This window comes from Molothrus aeneus, chromosome 2, assembly GCF_037042795.1.
Source record: "Molothrus aeneus isolate 106 chromosome 2, BPBGC_Maene_1.0, whole genome shotgun sequence".
Classification (NCBI taxonomy): domain Eukaryota; kingdom Metazoa; phylum Chordata; class Aves; order Passeriformes; family Icteridae; genus Molothrus; species Molothrus aeneus.
In genome coordinates, this window is record NC_089647.1 from 112,553,149 (window position 1) to 112,576,655 (window position 23,507).

The 23,507-nt window shown below is 45.0% G+C and overlaps 1 protein-coding gene across 1 annotated transcript in view; it reads right to left on the minus strand.

The window, feature by feature from the left end:
* Positions 1-23,507, minus strand: part of UMODL1 (uromodulin like 1) — a 51,320-nt gene that overhangs the window by 20,236 nt on the left and 7,577 nt on the right. The window contains exons 3-13 of the mRNA XM_066571800.1: positions 18,063-18,224; positions 17,558-17,664; positions 15,475-15,667; positions 14,508-14,649; positions 13,240-13,355; positions 11,713-11,967; positions 10,024-10,136; positions 7,355-7,574; positions 3,742-3,879; positions 3,124-3,198; positions 2,962-3,078 (exon numbers count right to left, since the gene is read on the minus strand). Coding sequence (XP_066427897.1) covers positions 2,962-3,078; positions 3,124-3,198; positions 3,742-3,879; positions 7,355-7,574; positions 10,024-10,136; positions 11,713-11,967; positions 13,240-13,355; positions 14,508-14,649; positions 15,475-15,667; positions 17,558-17,664; positions 18,063-18,224 — 1,638 coding nt within the window. The remainder of the gene's footprint in view (positions 1-2,961; positions 3,079-3,123; positions 3,199-3,741; positions 3,880-7,354; positions 7,575-10,023; positions 10,137-11,712; positions 11,968-13,239; positions 13,356-14,507; positions 14,650-15,474; positions 15,668-17,557; positions 17,665-18,062; positions 18,225-23,507) is intronic.

Genomic DNA, 23,507 nt, shown 5'->3' on the forward strand with positions numbered 1-23,507 from the left:
AATGTCTCACTGGTTTATATAAATACAAGATTGTCTTCACCAAAAACCTCAAGAACTTTATCATCTGGCTAAGGATTCAGTTTAAAATTCTGAATCAAGTTACCAGTCTTTGCTTTCTGGTGTAGCAACCTGCTTTCCTCCCTGCACACACCCAATTGCACCTCCACAGGGGATCAGGCACCAGGTTCCAGCTCTGAGACTGTCTGACTCCTATATTCAGTTTTAATCTGCCATTTTAGCTGCTTTCTTTGAAACAGGAGGCATTATAAAGCTCTGCATAATCTCTGTGGACCACTTTACACCCAAGTTCTACTCACATTGGGAAAATAATCACTTGAACCAGGACAGGTACTGGAGGAAAGGAAATAGTAATCAGGTAAAGCTTTACAGAGGAGGAGAGAAATGCCTGCCTGAACCTCCTGAGCCCACTGGAGGAGGGTTCCTTCATCCCAGCATAATCCTGATCCCAAAGGAATCCTCACCACTGAGAGTCAGATCAAAGGATTTGGGTTTGCTTTTTGCCATGGCTTGTCCTGTCATGTGAGCACAGGTATTTAGGGGATAAAACACATTCAGTTGTCTCAGGTGAGAGAGGAAAATGTTCTGAACAATTCTTAAATAATAAGAAAAAAGTCCCCTGGTATTTAAAAGACCAGACTATGAAGAGTTGGCTGAGGTTGAGCCTCCAGGTCAGAGATGATGCCACAAGGAGGAGCTGCATATGAAACCTCACCAAACATGGGCTTTTGCCCTCTGTATTTCCTGCCCCAGGCTAGTGAGATGCCACTCTGGTGGCTCTTGCTCTTATTCCTTAGGCATAATCCCTCTACAAGCTTCTTTCCCAGCAAAAGCACTTGGCTAAATATATGATTCATCAGGAATATAAAACAAGTTTTTATAAACTGAACTCCTTTTGTGTAGAATTCTTCAGTTTTTTTTTCCAGCTGGGAACAGCCTTTTTGTGGCTTTTTGTCAGTTAAAAATAGCTAATTTTATACTTAAAAAAAAAATCTTTGTTTTCATTAAAAAAACAAAACAAAACTTCTTTTTTTAAGAGAAGAGAAGGCAGCAGCTGAGCAGGGCATTGGCACAGCTGGCCAAGGCAGGGCAGGATGACAGGAAAGGACACCTGGTGAGCAGGGCTGGGGGGACAAGAGAGGCTGGAGAAGCAGCAGAACTGGCTTTACATGGCTGAAAAAGGCATTTTCCAGGGAGAAAGGAATGAGGGAGCACCAGAAGTGGGGCAGGAACTGTGGAGACCACCAGGAACATGAGATCACAGGGGGAGAGGGAGATAAAAGAGCAGAGGAATGTGTGACTTGGGATCAGAGAGATGTAGAGGGCATGAGAGACAGAATAAAGACAAGCAGAAGCAAAACTGAAATAGCCAAACTAAATAGTGACACACTACAGAAAAAATATACATTTAGTGATGGGCAGAGACAGCAGCATTCCTACCCCAAACAGAACTGTAATTTCAACACCAAATCTGACTCTCTGAAATATGATTCAGCTCCAATCAACAGAAAAATCCCCTAATTAACTGCAATACATCTGCCCAAACCCAAACAGATGAAACCTTCAGCAGCCTTGTTGCTCTCAACTGCATCTCTTGAAGCAGTGTCTCGCGGGTTTCCAGGCAGCTCCTGCCTCACAGGGGATTTGTGGAGGACTCTGTCTAATCATCATCTGCTGAGAGCAATGGGAAGGCAGGTCCTTTTCCTCCCTGGCTCCCTAAATTAACTCCACAGACAGCTGCTGCTGCCATGTCCTGGTGCCAGAGGCTGTAGGAAAAACCAGGATGTGTGGCAAAAGGACAAGCAGCAAATGTTGCCATGAGCCACATTTCAGTGCACTCTTTTATTGTGCCTCCTCCTTTTGGAGTGAAGAAATGTAACATCAATAAAAGCAACTGCTAAATTGCCAGGAAGAGGAATTGCTTTCACAAGCTGATTTAGCAAAGAGAAAGTGCCAATTCCTGCAGAAAATATTATTGACATAGAAAAAAATTGCAGGCACCAAGACAATAACTTTGACATTGAAAAGATAGTTTTAGATGCCTTTTTCTGAACTCTGAGTGAGACTTGCTTCTCCCCCAGGTGAATTCCCATACGTGCAGACCCCATGGGACGTGCACTCACTGCGGTCCAGGCTGGGGGCTGGAGAGGTGCCTGGCCAAGGTGGTGTCCCCAGGACTCCAGAGTGTCCCTCAGACCAAGAGCTGTTCTCCCTTCCCACCCCTCCATCTGCTCTGGGGGTGGCAATGCCAGCGTTCCTGGTGGCCAGCAGAGCTGTGTTGGGGCCACCTGGAGAGCTGCCCTGGGGCACTGTGTGAGTGCTGGTGGCAGCTGGGGCTGCTTGAGTTGGAAACAGCCCAAGTGAGCCGAGCTGCTCGTGCCTGGCTGTGCCCATGGGTGTGCTTGGGAGAGCAGCCCTGGCCATGGAGCTTTGCTGCAATGGGCTCATGGTCTCTGTGCCCATGGCCAGTGCCCTGCTGACAGTGACCCCCACAGCCACGGGGTTGCTGTCCCTGCTGAAAGCCATCTGTGGGGACAGACCTTTTTGCCAGTGGGTTGGAGGAGCACTGGTGGGACTGTGGGGCGCTTGTTTGTCACCCAAGGCCAGCAGGGAGGAGTGTGGTGACGCCTGACACGGGGCCTGCAGCAGCCACTGCCCCCATGGCCAGTGCCCTGCTGACAGTGACCCCCACGGCCACGGGGCTGCTGTCCCTGCTGAAAGTCATTTGTGGGGACAGACCTTTTTGCCAAGGGGTTGGAGGAGCACTGGTGGGATCATGGGATGCTCGTTTGTCACCCAGGGCCAGCACAGCAGGGAGCAGTAAGGTGGTGCCTGACGCGGGGCCTGCAGCAGCCACTGCCCCCATGGCCAGTGCCCTGCTGACAGTGACCCCCACTGCCATGGGGCTGCTGGCCCTGCTGAAAGCCATCTGTGGGGACTGACCTTTTTGCCAAGGGGTTGGAGGAGCACCGGTGGGATCGTGGGATGCTCGTTTGTCACTCAAGGCCAGCGCAGCAGGGAGGAGTGTGGTGGCGCCAGACGCGGGGCCTGCAGCAGCCGCTGTCCCCATGGTGGCAGTGGGAGCAGGGCCTGCAGGGCTTCTGCCTTCTTCAGGAGCCATGTCCGTGCTGGTTTTTATTCCAGGAGCCACGGTTTTGGTGAGAGGATCCACAATCTCACCTGCAACACAGAAAACACACCCTGAAATGGGGCCTGACACTGGACGAGGAGGCACCAGGGCCTGGCCTGAAAATGGCACCAAGGGCACTCAACCACCCATGGCTGCATTACAAAACCAGGTCTTGGATGGTCATGAACACAGTGTAGAACACGGGATTTTTGTGGGGTTGAATCTGGTTTGGGCTGACACAAAGAAGCAGATTTGGTTCCTGGGTCTCCTGTTCTGGTTGGCAAGGCTGTGGATCAATTTGGTGGAAGGAAATTAGCCACAGACACAGCAAAAGAGGGAAAAGTACTCCTTGCAGTTATCAAGCTTATCAAGGAGGATCTCAGAGAGATTTCACCTGAATTTGTTTATTGATTTATTTATTTATTTAAAGAATAATTTTATTCACACACACACACATATATATACCCCTTCAGCCACAGACTGCAAAGGTGCAATTATATAAACAGACACTATAAAAGCAGATGTAAAACCCCACAACTTATTCCCATGTTTCATGGCAAAAATAAAACCCTACATGCCAGCCTTTTTCTCACCCTCACAGTTCCTTCCAGGTCGGGATGGATTGGTATCCATGGTTGTCTTGCATCTGCACATGTAGGAACCCATCAAATTGATGCACTCTGCAAACACAGAGCAGTCATTCTCAGCTTGGGAAGCACATTCATCCCAGTCTGTGGGACCAAAACAAGAGAAAGGGTCAGAGAGCCTCCCTGCTGGCTGCATTAGGCTAGAAATAATCATTAAGTAGTCCTTTTTTAATTTACTTTTGTGGTCTTCCTTTTTCATCATTTACCTGTCAGCCAAGCTTTGAGTGATGCAGAACACTAACTGTTTTGTTATTCTCTTGTTCTTGTACTCTGAAAAGTATTTTCTCTGAGTAAAGACTTTTAAAATCATTGTTTTAAGAGGTAAACACATTAAAGAGAAAAAAAAAGCTGTAGGTTTGTACTACAATTATATCAAAATCACTCACTACACCAAGTTCTATATACAGCACCTCCAGATATATCAGGTAATGAATAGATCTGTTACCACTAGTTACCAGTAGATACAACATTAAATAGAGACTTAATCCAAATAATCTTCTGCTTCACATAAAAAGTAAATGCTAGTAACTCCCAGGGGAAGCACTGTTCTGTTCTTAACAGAGGAAGTGCTAAGGGCAACAAAATCTCTTTTTATACAATTTTTCTTCTGAAAAGTAATGCTGTAAAACTGTGACCCTCTTTCTGGTAGTGTCAGAAAAGACATCCTGATTCATCAATGCATGAAGATGCTCTAAGGGTGCTCCTTATGTCTGATTTCAGCTGCTCTGTATCAGTCAGAGTGGCTTTTTCATGTAGTTATAGACCTATTTTATTGCTGAGTCTCTTCTCTTTTGAGGGATTTATATCTGGAGTCTTGTGCTGCCATTCAGACCCTATTCCAGCAAATCTGCAAGGGCTGAGTTAGTCCTTTGGACAGGAATAATTCCAGTGAATTCCAGGTGAGCCCTCCCTGTGTGACAGCCTCCTGCACTCACCTTCTGCCTCAGGGCCCTGAAAGAGGGAGAGCAGCAAATGAGGCTAAAAACTGTGTGTTGGGACAAATAATTCTGATCAGAGGCTAGAAAATTGTTCTGAATAACAAATTAACAGAAGTGCTTGATCTGCAAACTTGCAGATTAATGATGGTGATTAATTCTCTGAAACAAAGGAATATCCCACTCCATGTGCATGCACATACACTCATCTTTCTGCTTGCTTTTCCTTCCTTTTAGCTAATATTTCAGTTCTTTTCACTTTTTTTTGTCATTGGGTAATTGCTGTATCCATGATAGTCTCCATTAGACAATTTCATGTGCCTATGGCCAGCAGTTGCCTATTATTCCAGCCTAAGCCACTTAGAGGGAATGAAGAAGGGTGCAGGACTGACTGAACACCAGAGATGAAATCTCATTAATTCCTAACTGTGCTATGAAATAATTGTGACCCTCGGTGGCTTCCAACACCATCGGAGAGATGCTAATTGCCAAATCACTTACATTCACTGCCTCCATTGTCTCTGAGGGTTGCCTTTCTCCTCACTTAGCACGGCTTTTTAAGCAAATTCCTTCACCTCTGATGGCCACATTCAATCATGCATCGGGTAAAAGCGCTGCCACTGACTGGTGCATCACTGCATCACTTGTGCACATCGACACACACACACTGCCCTTTTTTCCTGTCCAAACCATCACATCTCAGCCAAAATCTGCTCTGAGCTCTCTTTCTGCACTCTTGGCACCTCTCTGGCCCTTCACATTTGGCACTTCCCTACACACAGCTCAACCAACAGTCCTAGTCCAAAAATTATTAAAATGCCATATTTGTGTTCACTCTGATTACCTATTTTACACCTGTAAGGGGTACATGCAAAGGGTAAAAATCTGTGACATTCCTTGCCAAATGATGTTGCAGATGCTGAAGATTTATGTGATTTGATGGGGGAGATTCATGGGGGATAAACAAACCCAAAGAAATCCCTCTGGATTCAGGGAGTCCTGGAACTAAAACCAGTTGTTGGCTAAGGGATTATTTGTGGGAGGTGATGCCTTCTCCAGGAATTGGCTCCTGGATGGGACATTGTGCTAGAAGGGTCTTGGGCCTGATTCAGCACACATCCATTTCTCTTCTCTCACCATGCCCCACAAAACAGATTTTATTGTCTTAATTCATCATGGCAATAAGTTTAATAATTAATGCATCTTCAAAGAGCTCTGGTCCACTCCCTTCAGTTGTGCTGTCCCTTCTGACTGCTCAGCCCTGCTTTTCACAGCTGAATGGACTGTCAGTAAACCCAGCACAAAGTCAGGTGGTGGCCAGGCTGCAGGGAGGATCCAGGGGACAGGGTTTGGGTGGGCTTATTGCCAAAGGTCATGTCCTGGGGCTCTCCAGGGTCAGGAAGGAAAACATCCCCTTAGACAAATCCTTCCTTCCTGTGTTTCACTCCTTATTTTCCACTTAGGAAACTCATGTTGAAGAAACTCTTCTTTGGGTAGAGATAAGAAATCATCTTTGAAGATGCATTAATTATTAAACTTATTGCCATGATGAATAAAGACAATAAAATCTGTTTTGTGGGGCATGGTGAGAGAAGAGAAAGGGATGTGTGCTGAGTCAGGCCCAAGACCCTTCTAGCACAATGTCCCTGAGGAGGAGTGGAGGTGTTGGCTGTGCCCCTGGATAAGTGTGGTGCTGCTGGAAGCCACCTGGTTTTCTGCAGCTAAAGTGACAGTCCAGAGCCATCACTTTCTTCTTCCTCAGCCTTTTGGCCCCAGGATCAATAACATTTACAAAGTATTTTGGCACACATCAGCCTCTTGCAATTCAGCTGCCACTGTGATATTTGTGGGCTTCAAGTGCAATTTGTCTCCTGGTTTTTTCCTGTCCTGTTCTCCTTAACCTGCATATGCAACTCCAGAGGGAGCTTTTCCTGCTCAAAAAGGCTCAACACACCAAGAGAGAAGAATAACCCATTTCTGTTGGCTTTAGCAACTTTCTGAACTCTGCTGTCTCTGCCAGCTGGGAAACTTGAGGACAGAACTCAGTTCTTTGAAGATAAAAGTGGTGATTACTGAAGATCAAACGAAGGCCTAACTTAACATAAATTCCATGCATGTTCCTTCAGTCCTATTCACAGGAAGGACGTTTGGGAATTCCTCTGGCTGGGTTTCTAGAGGGAAGATGTTAGATTTCTTAAACCTTGGCCCAAATACAGTCCCCCAGTCTTGGAGCACAAAACTGTCTAGAGGGTGTGTGGATCTACAGGCTACAGATATTCCACAGTAATTCTGTCTGCCTTTCAGCTTGAGAAAGATATGGCAAAATTCCAGCTGGGGACAGAAAGGAGAGGGAGGAAAATGAATAGGGAAACCAAGGGCTCCACTTGGGTTAACCACAGTGAGGAGAAGCAGTGCCTGCAGGTACCTGGGGACAGCCAGTGGTCATTTGTCTGACCCTCCTGAGCTTTTGGATAGAACCCCTGGAAGAATTCTCACATCATGGTTTTCTCTTCAACAAACCACATCCTTTGTTTCTCTATTTTGAGAAGAATATTGGTGACACTGCACGTGATCAAAACACAAATGCTGCTTTCCTCTTTGAAAAAAACAATAACAAAAATTACCTTCCACTGCAGTGTTTTGCTGATCCACCACAAGCACAGAGCCATTGTGCAGGTAGGAGAGCACTGGGGCAAATGTGGAGGCATCCACTGGAAACTCAGGATCCTGCACGGTGATTCTGAGCCTCACAATGATGCTTCCTGCTGCCAGGGATTCAATCTGCACTTTCAGCTTCCCAGATTTGTACAAGGCAGAAATGTTGGGTGGGAATGAATTTTCAAGCTGAGCAAAAGGAGACAAGCATTGATGATTAGGGAGCCAATAAGTACCTCTTTAAATATTTATATAAGCACAGCATAGAAGATGCTGGAAAAAGAAAAGTTCCAAAGTATTTCTGAAATCTTATTTTTCAGAGATTATTGTGGCACAAAGTAGTGTAACCCTGCTGGGAAGGACTTGAGTGTGGATGAGAGGCTGGACATGCCCTGGCTGTGTGCACTGGGAAACCCTCTGTTTGCTGGGCTTCACCAAAATCAGCAGGAGAAGGGGGAATTCTGCCCCTCTGCCCCTTTCAGGAGAGACCTCACCTGCAGAGCTGCATCCAGCCCTGGGGCCAGCACAGGAAGGACAAGGAGCTGCTGGAGCCAGTCCAGAGGAGGCAGCAGGATCAGAGCAGCTCTGCTGTCAGGAAATGCTAAGAGAATTGGGATTGTTCAGCCTGCAAAGCAGAAGGCTCTGGGGAGATTTAATTGTGACCTTCCAGTACCTGAAGGGAACTTACTGGAAAGATGAGGCAAGACCATTTACAAGGGCCTGGAGTGACAGGACAAGGGGGAATGACTTCAGACTGACAGAGAGTAGGATTAGATTAGATATTAGGAAAAACTTCTTTACTCTGAGGATGGTGAAGCCTGGACACAGGTTGCCCAGACAAGCTGGGGATGCTCCACCACTGGAAGGCCAGGTTGGACAGGGTTCTGAGCAACTTGTTCTCTGTCTATGGCAGGGGTTTGGAACTGGATGATCTTCAAGGCCTCTTCCAAACCAAACCATTCTGTGATTACATAATTCTATGATACCTTTGAAAACTGTATCTGACCACTGGTGTTACAGACCAAGTTCCAAATTTTGGCTCAAGGGAGCAGAATTTCCCCTGGCCCCTTTTGCTTGCAGCAGAGCTGAACTGTCCTGGTAAATGCATGCAGCAGAGCCTTGATGTTATCTCTGTATGTCACATATACATTTTGTTTCATTTGCAAGTGTGACCATGGCTTCAGTTCCCAGGGAGCATTTCAAACTCACCAGTTCAAGTTCAGCCTGCAGCCCAGTCCAATAATAAAGAAACCTCAGGATGAGAGACAAGAATAATGGAGGTGGATAACTTCAAAAATGTGTTTGAGACAGCCCAGCTTCAAGGCAGCATCACAATCACATCATGGTTAATTACCAAACCAGCTGAACAAATGGCATTACTCTGAACACTGAAGCTGGCACACTGCTGTCAGTATTTGAGCTGTGCAGGAGCTGGCAGTTTCACCTTACATATCTAGAAGGCAGCTCCTTGCTTGAGCCTTTTGTTGCTGCATACACCTCAAAGTGTGTCTTTGAGCAGGAATCCAGAGCCATAAATCAGCACAGCTTTGTTCCCATTCAGCCAGAGCTTGCTCAAAAAGATCCCTACAAACAAAATGTGTAGCTGGTCTAAGCTCACATCAGGGTAGAAAGGCAAGAAAATGAGGAGAGAAGAAATGAGAGGGGGATGTTGTGCTCACATACTCCCAAGGAGGCAGAAGCAACACATGGGCAATGCTCCTTTTCCTTCCCATCCTGATGAAGCCAATCAGGTCTGCATTAATCCCAGAGAAGACTCAGTTACCAAAATCTTCCTACACAACAAAAGTGAATAATTTGCAACTGTGGGAAATAAAGCCATGTAAGGAGGTTCAACTTGCAATTTCTGTTGGGCAAATGCTTCTCCTCTGCTGCCCTTGAATGTATAGCTCCGTTATTGTTTTGGGTTTTTCTCTTGCATCTAAATTCAAACACGATTACAATTCACCCTTTGCTTTGGGGAAGCCTTGTGTTGGGTGGAGATCCCAATTCCTCTGTATGGGCCCTGTTCTGAGCAGAAAAACTGTAGGAAATATGCTCCATCTGAAACCTCTCCCTTTTTTGGGAAGCTCAGAGCTGCCACCAGACTTCATGACTCAGGTTTTGTTTCAGGCTGATTACACCTGACTGTGGACAGTGGCCACATGTGTGCAGGCAAGGAGAGGAGAGCCTGATCCAGACACTTTCCCTGAAAGAAGAAAGACAGCAGGCAGAGAACTATTTATTTGAGAGGAGGAAGACATTTATTGAGCAGACTGTGCTGAAATGAATGCCAGGAATGCCATTTCAATAATCCATTTAAAAGCCTCAAGTTAATTTACTGTGAGTTTATTGCCAAATTAAAGATCCAAGGAAAGGAGCCCCTGTTGCATGCCTGCATTTATAATTCCTCCACTCTTCTGCAGAGGAAAATTCTCACTGGCTTCATTGCTAACAAGGCCAAAGGCTTGATCTGTCTAGTCAGTTGAATTTTGTTGCAATTATAAAGAAAGGTCACAGGAAATTGTATGCTGATTTTTGAAGGACTATTTCATCCAGGCATAAAATCCTCTATTAGATTAAATAAATTTTACATTGAAAAAAACCCCATATGTATTACCCAGAGATGTAGTCATTTTACCTCTGTAAGCAACAGTCTTGAAAATTCCTCATATGCTGAGCTGCTGGAATTATGGAAATCATCAGTGAAGTTGTAGTTGAGAATCCTCATAGTAACATCAAATAGCTTGGCCTCTGTAAAACACAACATTAAAACACACTGACAAAGTAGGAAAGGATTCAGCTAAAATTTATGTACCTGGACCAAAATCTCAGCTGACAGAAGAAAGGAGGGCAGGATTGAGAGATTTTAGTATTAAATTTAAAAAAATAAGGCAAATAGGCTCATACAAGCTTCTGATATATTGAGAAGATGCATTTATATTATGTCTAAAGAGATATTTTGGTGCCTGATTGCAACTGCATGAGAACTAGGTGTACACATACTTTATGTGTGGGTTTACACATCCCTGGCCTGGCCCTCCATAACTCCTGCCCTGAAGTCACACCCAGGGTTGAATTGCCTGTGGGCTCATCTCTGGCCCACCAGTCACAGTTTTTATTTAATTTCTTTCTTTATTTTCCTGATCTTGGCAGTAGGGATAGTAAATATATTCTCAAACTGAAAATACAACAGAAAGCTGTGCATGTCCCTGGTGTGTGTGGTGAGCCCTGACAGATACTGTACAGAGCACAGGAGCCAAAAACCAAGAGCCAAGGAATCTCTAACTGCTCTGTCCTGTATAAACACTCCCAGGCTGTTACTCCTTGGACTGATCCTTGGAAAAATTTTCTTTTTCTCAAAGGCTCCAACTTCATACTCTGAAGTTCAGCCCACTGTTTTCATAACCACTAGACCTCCTACTTTCCCTCCACAAAGAGAGTAATTTCCTTCTGACCCAAACTGAAGTCATCCCTCATCTCATCAAAGGCAAGGCTCTTAGGGATAAACATGAACAGCAGCATTCCTGCTGTGGTCACTAATAAAGAGTTCACTGCCTGCTCTTTGAAAAAGAGGGGACAGATTTATTTCTTTATTTGCATGGAGGCTTAGGAAATAATTTAAGACTAGAGAAAAAGCAAAATTATGTTTGATCAACACACTAGGGCCTCAGGAAGCTCCCACCACCAGTTAATTGAACAGAACTGGGCAGGTAGTCTGCAGCTTTCTTACTCAGAGCTTGTAATTCTCTTTAACCCTTTATTCAGCAGAATCTGCCCTTCCTCTGGGCACTCTTGTTAGCTCAACCGAGCCCTTGACAAACCAGTTGCCTGGATTTCCCTCTGGCCACAGCCATCAACCAGGGAAAAACAAGGCCTGCTGGGAGATGGGTGGCAGCAGAAAGCAGTGGCAGGCACCAAAGAAATACATTTTAAAAAAAGAATTATAGCTAGCTTAGCCTGATATCTGTAATAGTCTAATCAGCTCCTGCACTGCTTTATCAACTAAGGCCCAAGTTCTGCTGCCTGATATTCTGGATTGGATAAATGCTGGAGAAGATGAGATAAAAAGTGCTGAAGAAGGTAGGAAATGTTGTTCAGTGAGGACCAAAGGGTCATTGCTGAACTGCAAATGAGTGGGGATGGAAGGAGAATGGAGAAGACAGAGATACTATTATATATAACATAACATTATATATTATATTATATTATATTATATTATATTATATTATATTATATTATATTATATTATATTATATTATATTATATTATATTATATTATATTATATTATATTATATTATATTCATGTATTTTAAAGTGTTTCTTTACCTGTTTTAACATTTTGATGGGAGACAATGGTTTTTCCACAAGCTTCATAGCTGATCTCTACTGAATACATCACACCTGCTTCCAGATGAGACACATCCACCTGCATTTCCTCTGTCTTCAGGCTTTGCACAATTTCATTGCCCTTGGCCACCCGGACATGGAAAGTGTGGTTCAGAGTGGAACTGACAAGCCAGGACATTTCAAAGCTGTTGCTGGTGACGCTGAGGATTCGATGGTTTGTAACTGCAGAGGGATCTGTTGCAGGAGTTGGCACAGAAAAAGCAACATTTCACTTTCAAAACCTTGTGCTGTTCTAAATCCACTACAGACAAGCACTTTGACAGTCAATAGGGTCAGGACAGAATCTGCCCCTCTCACACCAGCAGATCCCCTCATCCATGAACCACCCACTAGAGTGACTGATTTAGTGTTTGACCTTTTTATTTCCTTTTACAATATGCTCTTCTGTAGAATCATAGAATCACAGAAAAGTTTGGACTGCAAAGAAGCTTAAAGATCATCCAGGTGTCCCCATGGGCAGGGACACCTTCCACTAGACCAGGCTACTCAGAGCCCCATCCAATCTGGCCCTGAACACCTCCGGGGATGAGGCAGCCACAGTCCCTCTGGACAACCTCTCCAAATCTCCAGTCACAGAGACAATCAGCCATTGAGCTACAGGTGCAAGCAACAGGAACAAGTTTGGAAGACTGACTCTGGGTACTCTACATGTGTTGACACCTGCTTTGCCTCCTGTCACTTTAATCATCAAAATGCCCCTGTTCAGGCAAAGATTGCCTGGATTTATCCTGGAAATCCTCCCAGAGCCAGCTAACAGGGGCTGGGGGAGAGTGGTGTGCAGCACTTAACCTGTCATTGCACTCTAATGCAGTGCAATCATTGTCATGTCAGTGGGAAAAGACAGGGCCCTTCAGAGATGATTCCTGTCCTGGGAGGAGGAGGTGTTTGAACTGGGTAGGATGAGTTGCCCTGCAGCAGAGCCAGTCAGTCTGGCTCAAAAGAGGGAGTCCAGACAAGACACCTCTGCTGGAGAGAGCAGGAGAGATGAGCCTCACACCCCACACTAACCCAGAGACCACGGCACGCTGCTGCCACAGCTTCAGCTCTTTCATGCTAATGGATAGACTAAGGAGAAAAGGTTGTTTTCATACATTCATAAATTGTTTTCATCAATAGAACACAATTTTTTCCAGCACTCTGAGCCAGGTGGCTGCCAAACACTCCCCAAGCCACTCCCCCCTGTGCTAGAGGGGCCTCAGTTTAATTCCTCTGGCTTCAGCTTCAATCAGGAGTTGTGGATGAAGATCAAGAATACCCGGCCTGTCTCTCTGAACTCTCAAAGAATAACTTAAATCTATTTCCTCCCACAGAAGAACAGGGTGCTGTTAAAAGGATTGTAATAACTCTTGCCTGAAAGGGCTGGATCACCTATATAAACACAAATCTACTGAGGTTGGTTCCCATCACAAATCAAGAAAACATTTGCTAAAATCCAAGGTTACTTACAGCACTCAGCATCTGTAGATTGGTTGGTTATGGACAAGAGACTTGAGTTCCTTACAGAAGGAGAGCTACTGCCAGTGTTAACAGCATTTACTGAACTTGGAGTAGATGCTACAATGTTTAGGGGAAAATCATATTATCCCAGTTAGAGTATTTCTAAGAAAACAAATCCAAAATAATACCATTCAGGTTTTCCACATGAAAAGCAGCAATAGAAGCACTATAAATAAAAAATAAAAGTGTTATCATATCACAAAAGCATAAAGCAATACATTATCTTCATTTTTGAGATTAAGGGATTGTAAAATTGTTTTGTAATTAAAGCATTGAATCTGCAAGCAGTTATTCATCTCATTATCTTAAAGCCTATTAGCAGGCCCATTGATGTCTGTGGGCTGTAAGTATATTTTGCTGAATTGGTACTAGAAGGAATTATTTCAGCCAGTGCCAGAGAGCTCAGCAGCAGTGCAGGAGCTCAGGGTGGGATCACACAACCACTGAGTCAGGGCTGCAGTCAAAATAGGAACAAAGAAAATGGTAGAAATAATGCCATTAATTGTTTCTCAAGAGGCTGGGTGCAGCCATGATATTTTATGAAAAATCCTTTTGGTAGGATTTTTCTCCTGACAAGCTGAGAGGCCTCAGGAACAAAATGTAAACAATGGTTATCTGCTGCTGTGGAATGCAACAGGTGGATCTGTGATTGGTCTCATGGGGTTGTTTTTAATTAATGGCCAATCACAGTCCAGCTGTCTCAGACTCTCTGAGAGTCACGAGCTTTTATTATCATTCCACCTCTTTCCTTGCTAGCCTTCTGATTAAATCCTTCCTTCTCTTCTTTTAGTATAGTATTAATATATCATTTTCTTTTAATATAATATATTTATCATAAAATAATAAATCAGCCTTCTGAAACATGGAGTCAAGATTCTCATCTCTTCCCTCATCCTGGGACCCCTGTGAACACCACCACAGCTGGGGAGGTGCACTGACAACAAGTGTGCTCTGAGAAGCATTAGGGTCTGAAGTTTTAGGTTTTGGCAGATGAGTGAGGACAGCTGAGGGTGAAACAGAAGAAACACGAGGGACTGTGAAATAAATACTCTGCATTTCCATCAGAAACAGGTAACAGGTTTATGTGGCATTTTCTCCCAACAGGAGGAGAAAGGGCACTCATACTCCAGAAATTCCTGAAGGTGACTCCTGCAAAGGAGCACAACGTCCTGCAGGAACATCCTCAGCACTTCCCAGGGTGAGACCCATGTTTCTTACCTTCCTTCCTTGGGCTCAGCCAGGGAGGGATGACAGTGGCATGTTCATGCTGGGGGTGGCAGCTGTAATAACCCTCCAGGTTCACACAGCTGCTTTTCTCAGGGCAAGCGTTGAATTCAGCATAGGAGCATTCATTGACATCTAGGAAGAACAACACACCTTGCACAGATATTGGGAGCAGCATCAAGATTGAGCTGCACTGTGTGTAAACCAGGCTGTGGCTATGATAAATTCAGTGTAAATCTGCAGTAATGCTGTTAAAGCCATTCTGGATGTTACCACCCTATCACTTTTTACCCCAGTTCTTTGGAATTAGAGGACAATTAGGGGCAGCTCCTGCTTACACCTGTAGGATGCCCTCCAAACCTGAGATGTCAGTACAGGAGGAAGGAGGACTACCCACTGATTTCACTGAAAGCTGAACTGAGCAAACACAGGATAAGAAGATTTTAGGAGTGAAAATGTTCAGACAACTGCAGAGCAATAAGTAGCTTGACATAATTTAAAATTAATATATTGAAATGTTTATGTAACATTTAAAAAGTATGTGGCAATATGCTGTAGTAATTAACAGACTACAAATATGACTCGTTTTATACAAGCTACTGGAAGTAATATATTTGCTTCCCAAGAAAACAGGTTTTTAAGAGCCTGTTTAATACAACTAATAATTGTGCTACAAATAGGCACATATTTGCTTTTTCATCTGGAAAACTATGTTACTGGGAGAAAATAAATTTGAGGTTTCAGAAGCATTCCCTTCCAAACTATTCACTCCAAAATAATCATTGATTCTCCATCCTATAACAGAAAGGTCAGGGCTGTGTTTGCAAAGTTTGCAAGATCCTCTGTGCTATCTTGTGTATATCTCTGTGCTATTTGAAACCAAATTAATGGTTATATCAATGAGATCCCAAGTGAAGAGGGGCAAATCCCCTAGAATGTGACAGGATTACAGTCAGTCACCTTGCACTTGTGTGTCAATCACTTCATACACACGCTTCACCATGGCCTTCAGGGAGGAGGAAACCTCTGCCAGAGGAGCTGGATGCTGCATGCCCAGGAGAAGCTGGGAGGCCACTGTCCCACTGTAGATGTCCCCAGGGTTACTCTGGATGTGGTGCACAGAGGCATTCAGGGGCTGCAATGCACCAGTGATCTGGAAAACAGGGCAGCAAACACTGGAGCACCTTGGTCATTTCCCAGCACATGAATTATGCAGTGGTTATTATCATAATCTGAGTGGAGGAAGAAATTCAGAAACCATGGCAAAGTGGTTTAGGCCTGTGTTTATGAAAGGTGAGTTCTTATTTTCACATTTCACAGCAGATTTATGCTACAGAAATGCCAAGCCTAGGGGGGTGTTGAGCTGATCTCAAAATGCTTTGGCAGGAGGACTGTCCTGGGTTGTAAGATGAGTGTGTGTTCTGCTGCCCATCTGTCAGAGCTGGGGCAGTTCTCTGCTGTCCATGGGGCAGTTTTTTCTTTCTCTCTCCCACAGCCAATCCTCCCTGCAGGAGATCTCTGCTGTCCATGGCCACTGAGTGTCCCTGCAGGGCTGATCCAATCCCATCATCCCATGGGGAGATGCTGCGCCCAGGGGAGGAGCCAAGCATTCCTACCTGGATCCAATCTGAGGTGCTGGGACAGCACAGCAGCCTTTGCCCAGTGAATTGCCAGAGGAGCAGCTTCTGCTGCCCTGCATTGCCAGAGGGAGCCCAGGCCCATCTCCAGCAGCCCTGGAGCTGCAGAGGAAAACTCCCCCCTTGTGCAGGATCCCTGCTCCAGCAGAGCCACAGCTGGCACTGCAGGAGGGCTGAGCCCCCATGGGATGGGGCTGTGCCACCCCCCTGACACACAGGGGAACAGGGCATGGTCTGACTCTGGCAGTGTTGGTTTGTATTACTACATTTTTATTTTATTTTTATTTTTTCCCTAATAAAAAACTGTTATTCCCATTCCCATATCTTTGCCTGAGAACCCCTTAATTTCAAAATCATAATAACTTGGAGGGAGGGAGTTTACATTTTTCCATTTCAAGGGTGGCTTCTGCTTTCTTAGCAGGCACCTGTCTGTTCAAACCAAGACAAGAACGAATCCAGGAGGAGGTGGGAAAAGTCCTGCTTTGCAAAGTCTCAGTGGATTACAATAAATTACACAGGCCACTACAATTCACCTGCAATAAAGCTGCCCAACACTTCTTTGAACAGCTAAATGGACTGCTGCAAATGAAATAGAAAGAAAAAGAGGAAAAGCCATAGACTCAGGATGAGGGGTGGGATTAAGAGGCACAGAGAGACCCCAGAGAGACCAAGCCATCCCAACTGAGAGTAAGGAATGAGAGAAGGGATTTGCTGGTGAGCTGAGCATTAAGAATCAGTGTAACAGACAGCAGAACACTCTGAGGAGCAGCTCATTGAACAGCTTCACCTCAACTCCCCATTTATTGAGTGTTTGACTGTAACATTGCTTGTTTTAGACCAAGATGTAAAAGCCTTGGTGGATCCTTGCCCCTACTCCCTACTACACAGCAACAGGACCAGGGTTTCTTGCTTTTTTAGGATATGAGAAGGGGAAATCAGGAGGAAGAAGGACACCCATGCTGTTGTTATCATTTCTATTCTGCTGCCCATCAGTGCCAGCAGATTATGGCAGGTAGGTTTATCTTGGAAAGGCTTTACTTAAAATTCCATATCAGAAAACATCATGCTTTGAAGGTCTTGAAGTCTGGTCCCAGTCTTTCACAGGCCCAAAACTGAACTGAGACAAAGCTGGAGCAAGCACTACTGAAGCAGAAAAACCCTCTTTATTTCAGTATGTCTTTAAATTGCCTTTGGAAGAGACCTGAAAATTTTGCTAAAGAAGCTGATAAATCAATGTTACTTGAAATGCTTATGGATGCAGCTGGCATTCAGTAATCAGAAATACAGAAATAATCAGAAATAGGGCCAAAAAAAATCAATCTGGCAGAACCAAGGGGGAGCAAAGAGTGGCCCCTGAGTAACAGAATCGTGGGCACAAGGAGGGAAGAGTTTGTTTTTGTACATACCACGGAGTGCAAGAGGCGGGAATGATTCAGAAGGTGGGAATCCACCCAGATCAATTCACTAAAATCCATTTTCACAAGCACTGTCACGTTGTACCAGAACATCCTCCCTGCAGTGTAGGAAATAAAACAGCCAAGTCATCTGAGGTCTGCTGCTACAGAAGGCGACAGGGCTGCAGGGGGGCTCTGAGGAAACCAAGCAAGATTTCACTTGGCAAACATTGAGGGGCCACAAAGAGCCCAGCTAGGGCCTCGTTTGCCATATGCCACAGGCAGAGGAGCCAGCCCAGGAGAAGGAGCCAGGGAAGGTTTGCTGGACCCACAGCACCCACACACTGCTCAGGGGTGCAAGCACTGAAGCTGAATATCCTGGAATCCATCCAAGGCACATTCCCGTATTTGTTTTAGGAAGAGCTGTGGTAACAGTTTTCCTGCCCACTCCCACCCTCAGGAGGGAAAATGAAGGATATTTCTATTAGAAGCAGCGTTGAATTTATCAGTAACATACCCTCTGGCATGGGATCCACACAGCCTGCTCCTTTGGATGAGCTGCAGCATTTTTTCAGCCCTGGACATTCAGTATCGAACGTGCAAGGATAATCAAATATTTCCATATCCTTCACTGGACAAATACCAGGTCTTGAGGCAAACACACTGGATCTATTGAGTGCTAAGTAACAAAAACATTTCTGAGAACAAAAGTACAGAAATTGTGATATTTAATTTATACCAAACACCTCCTCCTCATTTTAGAAGCGTGTCTGTTCTGAGTTTTAAATGGGAAGAAAACAGCAGCCTAAAATGTCATTATTTCATTTCAAGAATGTAAATATTCTCAGATCTTTCACTTGTCCATGACATTTCTGTTACAGAAATTGTGAGTTTCTAACTTTTCATTAATAATTATGGATGGATGGGCTCATAGGTAAGTTTCTAAATGTGGAGACACTGAAGCACTGAGAAACAGAAAATATGGCTGATAGCAGCTGTGACTAATCCAAATAATATCTAATGATCAAAGAAAACAGGTACTGCGTAAGGTAGAAGTTGAGAACTTCCATTTAACATTTTGTGGCACAAATTTAACCTAAGTTGCAGTAATTCTGTTCCAGCTGGCCACTGTTGGTAGCCCACACCAGAGAGCCCTGCAGAGAGGGCAGCTGAGGCAGGAGGTGGCTGATTCCCAAGCCAAGGGCAGACAGTGGTTCTGAGTCAGTGCCAGCACGAAATCTCTTCTAGGGAGGAAAAGAGAAAATATTTCCAAGCCCTACAAACTCACTTCTTTACCCACACTCTCAAGCACAGCTCCAAGTAGTGCTCAGCTCTGGTCTTTCTAAGCAACCTGAAAGAAATCTCTTTTCCATTCATTTTGCACCTCCAGGTTTTTGATCCTTTACTGAGCAATTGAAGTCAGCCAGGAGAAAATGAACTTGCTGGTGCAACAGGAACAGTTGTGGTGCAGGAAAACCACATTTGACGTAATAAAGCCCAGAGCAAGTGAAAAGTCCACAGCAAACCATAAATCTGTTATGAACAGTCAGATTGTGGGTTTACAATTTCTGTTATCCCAAGGCTCTGGATGAGAGTAAATGTGAGGTTTCTGAGCAGGAGGGGGATATTGAATCTAGCACTTTTGGCCTCAGCCAAGTAACCTTCCTAGCCAGGGAAATTATCTTGATTAACCAAGATTTAAACTGAACTTTATAAAGCCAGGGAAATTATCTTAAATAACCAAGATTTAAACATAACTTGCTGCCAGGTCCTCCTCTCTCTGGGACTGTCACTCCACAGGTGGTTTCCCTAAACAGGTCCTTTTCTTAGAAATATCCCTCTTGCTTTTCAAAGCCACTTTCAGGTGTGATACAGCCTCAGCCAGGGAAATTATCTTGATTAACCAAGATTTAAACTGAATCTACATAACTTGCTGCCAAATGCACGTTCCAGCTTCTCCTCTCTCTGGGGCTGGCACTCCATAGGTGGTTTCCCCAAACAGGTCATTCTCCTAGAAGCAGATTGATTTTCAAAGCCACATTCAGGTGTGATACAGCCTCAGCCAGGGAAATTATCTTGATTAACCAAGATTTAAACTGAATCTGCACAACTTGCTGCCAGATACATGTTCCAGCTTCTCCTCTCTCTGGGACTGTCACTCCCCAGGTTATTCCCCCAAACAGCTCCTTTTCCTAGAAATATCCCTCTTGATTTTCAAAGCCACATTCAGGTGTGAAACAGCCTCAGCTGCCCTCAGCTGAGTCCCACACACATTCCCAGCCTCAAGTGATTGCTCCTTCCCAGCCTCCTGGGCAGGGAGCTGAGCAGCCTCTCATCCTGGATTTTGCACAAACACCAGCACCAAGGGATTTCCTTGTGTTAGAAAATTCCCTATTCACCAGTGCTCTTTGCTGTTCAAACCAGGCAGCTGGACCCAGGCATGGAAATTCCTCCAGCTCTGAGATTCAAGTGCACTTTAAGCAGCTTTGAGAGTCAAAGCAGGTTTGTTTTTTTTCCCACCTGTGTCTCTTTTTTGTGTGTGTGTGTTTAACTGCAGTGTAAATGGTTTAATGAGTGCCACGCAATCTCAGAAAACACTATTGAATCCTGGCTGGGTGCCACAGAGCCATTTATCTGAAATCAAAAGGTCATCTTTTTCAGATCAACGGAAACAGAGATGGATTCACTTCACATTGCTGCCTAATTGTACCAGATGCACTTTGGAAATTCAATTTATGCTCTCCCCTTCAATCATGCTGGGGACAGTCACCTACCAAGCAAGCAATGAGGAGCAAGGCAGCCAAGTCCTGTGTCATTTGGATGAAGTACAGGCTTTTCTCCTCTGTTATTTACATAAATGTATGGAAGCAGAACTGCAGCTTAGCAACCAAAGGTCACTTGCCAGCCTGCCTCTGGATCTGCTGTGGCTGCAGGAGGGGGCATCTCCCAGGAGATTGGTGCTGAGGGACAACATTAGCTCAGCCATAACCCCCTTCCTCTCCCTCCTTCCATCTGGAAGGGATGGGTTCTTCCAGAGGGTGTGTGTGGTGGAGCCAGGGAACAGCACCCTGCATTTGTCTCAGGTATCAGAAGGTGGAGACAAATCTATGAAATGACAGAGGAGGCCCCTGGGAAAGTCTGTTCCAAAGGCAGGCTGGCAGTTTCCATCACACAGCCCTGGTTTTGGGGTCCTGGAGCATTGGTAGGCTTTACTTGCTCAGGTGGGCGTTTTCCATCCTGATTGCCTCTCCAAGGTCTTAACTGGGATTTGTGCTGATCCAGCACCTGACAAGTATTTAACACCATTGCTGGGTGTTCCTTTTGCCTTGGAGGGGAGAAGGCTGAGGGGGATGTGGGCAAGGTTTACAAAATCCCAAAGGCAGGGGGCAAGGTGAAGGTTTTCACCAGAGCCCACAGTAATAAAATGGGAGAAAGAACTCACTTCTTCACCCAAACAAAAGGGAACTTCTGCAATCTGTCAGCACAGGGGGTGTGGAGACAGACAGCTTCAGAGGGCTCAAAAAGGGACAAGGCAATTCCCAGACAGGATTCCCATCAGCAGACACTGTGGGGAGCAGGCAGGGGTGTCAATAATCCCATTTCTGCAGCTGCCGGGGGCACACAAGGGACACAAACGGCAGGGCAGCCAGAGCCACCTGCTCCTGGGTGCAGTCCCACAGGACATTCTGGCACCTTCCCACCCCAGGCTGATGCTGCAGTGCTGCCCATATGTGACACCCGTGTCCCCTGGCTTTCCTGTGACAGCCGAGCACAGGGACAGCTGTGTCCACCTCCTGCTGCTCTGGTCACAGCCAGCATGGGAACATCTGCATGCCAGCCCTGCAAGGTCCCAGCCCTGCTGAGGGACACCTACAATGAGCCTTTTTTTACTTTTTAGTTGTTTTCCTTCTTCAGAAGTTGTACACGCAAGGCACGCTGATTAAAGCCTGGCTTTACCATTGCAAATCAAGTGCTCTCAAGAAACTCCACCATTAAAGTTGTCTTGAGCCTTCTTATTTCAAGGTATTTTTGTACACGTGTGCTTAAAAACCAGTCTTCATCATGTGCTGATGCACTCTTTCCCTCCCTAGCTGGGATCAGGCAGGGTTAGATGGCAGATGAGGAACTCTCTGGTTTCATCTTAGGCTGGAAAGTGGGCAGCAAGCCAGCCACCAGGAGAAATACCCATAGCATCCATTCAGGCAGCTGGAAACAAGCCTGGAGAGCTGGATCCTGTCTCTACCTAAAAGACAAGATGCTGGGGGAAGTTTTTTATGATGAAACAACCTTCAGGGTTTCACAGGTCCATGAGCTTGACCTGCAGCCCTGTGCTCCAACCATACAAGTTGTTAAAAGCAGCACTAAGCACCATGAAAATCAGAATAAATCCATGAAAAAATTAAAACTGCACCCAAGGTGTCTGAAGGCAGGTCTGAAACCAACAGAGAATGGCTTGATCTCAGTTTCTCTGCAGCTCAGTTGCCCATCTGTGAACAACACACCCACAGCCTTTGTGAAGGCTGTGAAATTGTGAAATTTGTGAAATTGCTGCCTGTGGGTCCACCAGGATTCACCTCCAGAGGTGATAAATAATTCTGTACTCAGCGAGAGGCTGAGCAGAGCACTGAATGTGCAGGTCAGGATGGCACATTCTGGGGAGCTCCTCCATCATCCCTGGGCACTGGGAAATGTGGTCCTTGGGGCACTGCAGAGCCGGATCAGGTAATTAAAATGGTTCACTGATCTGTATGCATGGGTAAAAAGAGAGAAATTTTTTTTTTAAATTTAATTCTACCTTAAGAATTAATCTCAGCATGTCCTAACTTTTAGATATTTAACTTTCCAGCTGTTATTTAAAAATGTCAAAGTCATTTGTGTGCGCACCTGTAACAGTATCCTGATGGACAGACACACAACTAGTGAGAACTACCAGAGCAACTTGACCAGAGTAAAGAAATGATAAAAGCTGGGCCTGCCATATCCCAGGCAGGGGCAAATGTTTCCTTCTATGAAGAGAAGGTGAGGAGTGGCCAGGAGCAGGCTCCTGGGAAAGGTCATGGAGACCTTTCCAGCCCTGGCAGGGTGGGGAGCACGCCAGCATGGATAATGTCATGAAGAAAATAACAGCAGTTCAGCAGTGTGCTGTGCAGTAATTTCTGCAGTTCCAGTTTCTCTTCTCATCATTTATTTAAGACTGTGTCTAGACAGTGCATTACCATTCACAGAATTTATGACTAATGCCCTGAAAAAGCAAAGATACCAGAATAATGTAAACATGGAAATCACCTAGAAGCCATACAAATCCTTAAATGGTTTTAAATATTCCCAAATTAATTTTTACAGGAAAAAGTGTCAGGGTGACCACAGCATTTCATGGACAAACCTGCCCAGAGTGCCCATCAACAACATGGCAAGGGCAGGGTGGAAATTCTGCAGCTGAGCTTTACAAGAGATTTACAGATTTGTTCATGTTGGATGAAACAGAATCATCAACAGCTCTCAAGCCTAAAATATCCCTAGAGATGCTTTTAAGAGACAGAATTATAGTGGGAAAGAAATATTTCAAGCATTACTGGGATGCTTTTCTTTCCACACAAGAAGATGGTCTTGACTTTCAGAGGTCCAGAAACACCTGAATTTCTTGTGCAAACAGCGACAACCATGGTGAGTTTTCCACATTTAGCTGGCATAGCTCTTTCCTTGTACTACAGAATTAAAAAGCCATTTTCTCTGCTTGCCTCTCAGTCTTGCCATGGGATACTTACAGGCAAACATGTATGCACATGTCTGTATATCCAAAAGACTTCACTGAATAACTTTTCAACCAGAATTAGATGTACTGGAGATGGAGCTGATGCTTGGAAAATAGAGATGATCAGCAGCAGGTCCTTTGCCTGTCTGACAAATCTGCTTGGGCACACAGTAATCTGCAGCTCAAATTCTGCTTTGCTGGGACTCCACA